Raw genomic sequence first — 6,707 nt, forward strand, 5'->3', positions numbered from 1 at the left:
AATTCAAAAAATTTTGTTTTAGAATTTCGAAATTATTTTTAAACATGGAAAAATATTCTAATAATTTTAATATAATATTTCCAAAACCCATCAAGCATTTTTGATTTTGAAAATTTCGAATTTACTTGCAATCTTTAGAACATGGACAAATTAGCCTCCAAAATTTTAAAAAATATTGAAAAATTTCGAAATTCTTTACAAAAATTTAAAACATGGAATGTAGCAAATGTCTAGAATACTTATTTTACAATTTCGAAATTATTTTCGAACATTTAACTACTTTACCAATCATATAGAATTGTTGAAAAAATTTTATTTAAAGATTAATTGTAAAAAATTCCAGAAAAATACTAAATTTACAATTTCGAAATTATTTTCGAATTTTTCGAACATTAAATACTTTACCAATCATATAGAATTGTTGAAAAAATTTTATTTAAAGAAAAATACTAAATTTACAATTTCGAAATTATTTTCGAATCTTTCGAACATTTAAAAATTTTTCCAAATCATATAGAATTGTCGAAAAAATGTTATTTAAAGATTAATTGTGAAAAATTGCAAAAAATATGAAATTTCGAATAGAATTTAAAAAATAAAAAAAAAAAAATATTGAAAAATATAATTTTATAATTTCGAAATTCTTTACAAAATTTTAGATTTTTTAGAAATTATTTTCGAATTTTTCGAACATTTAAATACTTTACCAATCATATAGAATTGTTAAAAAAATTTTATTTTAAACATTAATTGTGAAAAATTTCAGAAAAATACTAAATTTACAATTTCGAAATTATTTTCGAATTTTTTCGAACATTTAAAAATTTTACCAAATCATATAGAAGTTGAAAAATTTTTATTTTAAACATTAATTGTGAAAAATTGCAAAAAAAATATGAAATTCAGAATTTCGAAATTATTTTCTGATTTTTCGAACATGGAAAAATTACACTTAAAGTTGTACAATATTACAATTTCTAGCATTAATTAACAAAAAATTCAAAAAAGCCTTAAAAATTTAAAAAAAAGTGAGTTTTTCGAACTTCGAAATACTGTTGGAATTTTTCGAACATAAAAAATGTTTAGCAAAAATTGTAAAATTTATAATTTTTAGCATTATATGCCAATAAATTTAAGAAAATATTAAAAAAGTAGGTTTTTAGAATTTCGAAATTAACTTCGAATTTTTCGAACATGGAAAAATCACACAAAATATGATAAATTTTATAATTTTTAGCGTTTTTAACAAAAAGTATAAAAATATATGAAAAATTAATACAATTGTGAATTTTTTTGAATTTCGAATTTTTCGAACATAAAAAATTTTCAGCAAAAGGTGTAATTTTAAATTTTTAGCATTATATGCCAATAAATTCAAGAACATATTAAAAAAAGTAGGTTTTTAGAATTTCGAAATTATGTTCGAATTTTTCGAACATGGAAAAATCTCACAAAATATGACAAATTTTATAATTTTTAGCGTTAATTACCAAAAAAGTATAAAAATATATGAAAAATTAATACAAAAAATTATGTTAAAATTTTTCGAACATGCACAAATCACACAAAATTGAGATAATTTTTATAATTTTAGGCATTTATTAATAAAAAATTTGAAAATTTGATTTTTCAGAATTTCGAAATAAACTTCGAATTCTTCGAACATTTAAACATTTCACCAAATCATATACAAATTAAGTACTTTCATCATTAAATGTGAATAAAATTAAAAAATAGTATTCATGAAATGGTTTTTTAGAATTTCGAAATTAACTTCGAATTTTTCGAACATATGCAAATCATGTAGAATTGTTATAAATTGAATAATTTTCAAAAAGTATTCAAAAACTAGCTTTTTAGAATTTAGAAATCAATTTCGATTTTTCGAACATGAAAAAATTTAACCAAATAGTAATAATTTTGCTAATTTTTAGCTTTAATTAACAAAACGGTAAAAAAGTAGCTTTGTAGAATTTCGAAATTATTTTTGAATTTTTCGAACATGTAAATATTTGAGAAAATCAATTTTGATAATTTTTAACTTTACTTAATAAAACAGTAAAAAAAGTACCTTTGTAGAATTTCGAAATTATTTTCGAATTTTTCGAACATGTAAATATTTGAGCAAATCATGTAGAATTGTTAAAAATTAAGTACTTTCATGATTTAATGTGAATAAATTTTCAAAAAGTATTCAAAAACTAGCTTTTTAGAATTTCGAAATCAATTTCGAATTTTTCGAACATGAAAAAATGTCACCAAATTGTAATAATTTTGGTAATTTTTAGCTTTAATTAACAAAACGGTAAAAAAAGTACCCTTGTAGAATTTCGAAATTATTTTCGAATTTTTCGAACATGTAAATATTTGAGCAAATCATGTAGAGTTATTAAAAATTAAGTACTTTCATGATTTAATGTGAATAAAATTTCAAAAAGTATTCAAAAACTAGCTTTTTAGAATTTCGAATTTTTCGAACATGAAAAAATGTCACCAAATTGTAATAATTTTGATAATTTTTAACTTTAATTAGCAAAACAGTAAAAAAAGTACCTTTGAAGAATTTCGAAATTATTTTCGAATTTTTCGAACATGTAAATATTTGAGCAAATCATGTAGAATTGTTAAAAATTAAGTACTTTTATGATTTAATGTGAATAAATTTTCAAAAAGTATTCAAAAACTAGCTTTTTAGAATTTCGAAATTATTTTCGAATTTTTCGAACATGAAAAAATGTCACCAAATTTTAATAATTTTTTTAATTTTTAGCTTTAATTAACAAAATAGTAAAAAAAATACCTTTGTAGAACTTCGAAATTATTTTCGAATTTTTCGAACATGTAAATATTTCAGAAAATCATGTAGAATTGTTAAAAATTAAGTACTTTTATGATTTAATGTGAATAAATTTTCAAAAGGTATTCAAAAACTAGCTTTTTAGAATTTCGAATTTTTCTAACATGAAAAAATTTCACCAAATTGTAATAATTTTGATAATTTTTAGCTTTAATTAACAAAATAGTAAAAAAAAGTAGCTTTGTAGAATTTCGAAATTATTTTTGAATTTTTCGAACATGTAAATATTTGAGAAAATTATGTAGAATTGTTAAAAACTAAGTTCTTTCATGATTTAATGTGAATACATTTTCAAAAAGTATACAAAAACAAGCTTTTTAGAATTTCGAAATCAGTTTCGAATTTTTCGAACATGAAAAAATGTCACCAAATTGTAATAATTTTTATAATTTTTAGCTTTAATTAACAAAATAGTAAAAAAAAGTACCTTTGTAGAATTTCGAAATTATTTTCGAATTTTTCGAACATGTAAATATTTGAGCAAATCATGTAGAATTGTTATAAATTTAATAATTTCATGATTAAATGTGAATAAATTTTCCAAAAGTATTCAAAATCTAGTTTTTTAGAATTTTTAGAAAAGTATAAAAAATTGATAAAACTATGAATATTTTCAATTTCGATAATATTTTTCGAAATTTTCGAACAAGAAAAAATGTTACCAATGTAATAATTTTTAGCTTTATTTAAAAAAACACTAAAAAAAGTATAAAAAATTGGTAAAAACAATTTTTCGAATTCGAAAAACTTCGAATTTTTTTTTTTGAATTTTTCGAAAATGCAAAAAAAATTTCACCAAATTGTAATAATTTGTAGCTAAAAAACACTAAAGAAAATTATTAAAACTATGAATTTTTCGAACATGAGAAAATGGCACCAAAAAGTGTTTCATAAATCAGTTTGCTAATGTTGCTGCAATAAACATGTTTCTAGCAACATGTTGCCTAGCGAATGTTTCTAAAGATTAACTGAACTGTAATTAAAACTTTTACTAAAACAAAATTAAAAGGATCTGTTAACATTATTAGTAATGAATATTTTTATATAAATAGTTTTTCTTATTTAATCTTTCTTTTTATAATAAAGCATGCCTTTCTTTATAACCTTAATTTCTAATACTCTTCCATGATGACATTTTTCTACTAATTTTCCTAAAACCATTTCTATTTAACTTTGGCTCTTCAAATCAAATTTATGTTTTTTGTCACAACTGTTTCCAAATCATTTCATTTAAAAATATCAAATTTGGCTGAACTAGAAAAAAAAAAACATTTCAAAATTTTGGTTTTCGTTACTTTAACAATTCATGTCTTCAAAACACATCTACACAATTTAAATAACCAGGGGTTTGACATATTTTAGAAACATATTTTTAAAAAACCATGATAATCACTAGAAAATTCAACACTGTGTATTTTCCTTTTTCTTTTTTTTCTTCCTTCTCATTTGAAACATTTAAAAAAAAAACAAATTTGAAACATGCAAATAAAAATTTACAGGAAGATTTGGAAACCGATATTGGTTACATGTTAGAGACTCTGGTGGCTTGGTAAACAAAAATCAAAAAAACGCCCCTCCAAAACACAGCTTCCACAAAATAAGAAAAAGCCAAAAACAAAAACAGATATCCAAAATCCATCGAAAAGAATGTTGTATTTAAATCTACATATTTTAAACAAATTAGCTAATATTAGTTACATGTTTTGTAGTAAATTGTGTGCAATATTGTATTAAAACAAGTATTTTATTTATTATGATGTCCCTTAAAAATGTAATTGTTTGTAAATCGGTTTTGAAGATTGTCTTTAATGTACTTTTTTTAGTTTAATGATGTTCAAAATCAAGTGCCTTTTTACAGCTTAAATTAACCAAAATTTTTTTTTTTAAACAAAAATAAAACAAAAACTTTCCCTATATCTAAACTACAAAAAAAGGAGTTTTATTTAAAATTTATCAATAAAAGAAAACTACAACAATTCTTTTTCTATTTTATTTCTTTTTGCAGGGTGATTTATCTGGTGATTATTGTCGTGTTTTGGTTGCCTTAGCTTCTTATTAATTAATAATAATAACTATAATCTCAATAAATTAATAATAATGTTAAATTTTTATTTACTTATATATTAAACAAATAAATTTGTTAAATGTTTTGTTTTTTATTTTCCCAAAATAATATTAAAAATCTTTAACATAAATCCTATTTTGTAAAGTGTTTTTATTTTAAATTATTGGCAAAGGTTATCACTCACAAATTCAATCATCATCATTATTATGATCCTTGTTCTTTGTGCCCTACAATCATATTTCAATAAATTCCTTCAATTAAGATTGTTTTTTTTTTTTGATTTTTTTCTTTTACAGGACGATTTAGACGGTGACACCGGCTATGTTTTGGCCACCTTAGCTTCATATTAATATTTGTTTTTTTTTAACATTTTGTTAATGTTTAACATTTTTCAATATTTTCCCAAATTGTATTTAAAGTATTTTAATTAATTTATTTAGTTTTTTTTTCTTGCAGAATATGTAACTAATTTTTAGAGATTTTTAAAATCATTAAAACAAAAATAATAATACTCTTACTTAATTGATTTGTAAATCTAATAGTTAATAAAAAGGTAAGTAAATATTTGTTTAAGAATTGGCTTAAATGTATTTAAATTTTATTAGCAACATGTTGCAGCATGTTTTTATTTATTTAATCATTAAGTTACAATATTATATCCAAAAGTTCATCGGCTCCTATTATACTAGGATCTTGTCATCTTCGACCGCTATCCGAGTTACATCCAGACATCAAGTGACAGCTGGACTACTGGGGCCAAATTACCACATTCGTGATCGAATGTGCTATCGTATCGAAAAATGATGGCGTCTCTGTGAATGTCGTTCATACGAGCGGCGATCAAATGGATCCTGCACATACCTCTATATGTTCTCCTCGTATTTCCGAAGGTCCTGTCTGACATGCCTCGGGGGAGACTCCAACTGTGTGATGTTGAAGTTTGGATGACTCCTCCGATGACATCCCAGAAGGAACTGTTGCGTCAACATGACGCTGTGTTCCTTGACCGGTAGAACCTTGGTTTCCTCGTGAAGGTGATGTTCGAAGGTTATTTGAAGGCAGCCTGTGACAGTCCTTAAGGCTGCGTTTTGACAGCTTTGAATATTTCTCCACTGGATATCACTCAACGAAGGCGACCACACTGGAGCAGCATAGTTGACCACTGACTGACCAATCGTCTTGTAGGTAGCAAGCAAGGTTTCTTTGTCCAAACCCCAAGTACTGCCGGCTAGTGCTTTGAGGACCTTGTTCCTATTTCGCAGTTTATGCGTGATTGCAGTGGCGTGTGCTGAGGAGGTAAAAAGGCTATCAAAAGTGACACCCAAGATTTTCGGGTGGTTCACTGTCGAAATTTGTACGCCGTCGACCATGATGCCTAAATTCAGTTATACCTCCTTCGTCCAGGTGATGAAGAGTGTTGCCGATGACTTCGTTGGTGATAACTGCAGGTTACGTGCAGTGAAGAAATTGTGGATTTCATTGAGATAACCATTTACCATACCGTAAAGCTCATCAACGTTGTGACCTGTTGCCAATATAGTGCAGTCGTCCGCATACGAGATTATCTCTACGACCTGTGGGGGCACTGGGAGTTTAGAGAGGTAGAAGTTAAACAGGAGTGGCGATAAGACCCCGCCCTGAGGGACTCCTTGTTTAACTCTACGGGGTTTTGAGCATTTGTCTCTAAACTCCACGAATGACTGCTTGCCACTCAGATAGTTCACTATCCATCTCTTTGTGTTGTTGGGCTTTGTGGACTGCAGGATGTCCTGGAAGAGTGTGGCG

General features: G+C 25.1%; 1 protein-coding gene across 3 annotated transcripts in view; it reads left to right on the plus strand.

The window, feature by feature from the left end:
- AnxB9 (Annexin B9) overlaps nt 1–5,439 on the plus strand; it is a 28,649-nt gene extending 23,210 nt beyond the window's left edge. The window contains exon 5 of one of the 3 annotated variants that reach the window (XM_065499187.1): nt 5,219–5,439. In XM_065499187.1, coding sequence (XP_065355259.1) covers nt 5,219–5,272 — 54 coding nt within the window. In that variant the 3' untranslated portion in view covers nt 5,273–5,439. Of the gene's footprint in view, nt 1–4,356; nt 4,736–4,862; nt 5,058–5,218 lie in introns of those variants that run through there. The other 2 variants (XM_065499189.1, XM_065499188.1) reach the window with 2 other exon arrangements.
- The last annotated feature ends 1,268 nt before the right edge of the window (nt 5,440–6,707 follow it).

The sequence above is a fragment of the Calliphora vicina genome, chromosome 1, assembly GCF_958450345.1.
Source record: "Calliphora vicina chromosome 1, idCalVici1.1, whole genome shotgun sequence".
NCBI lineage: Eukaryota > Metazoa > Arthropoda > Insecta > Diptera > Calliphoridae > Calliphora > Calliphora vicina.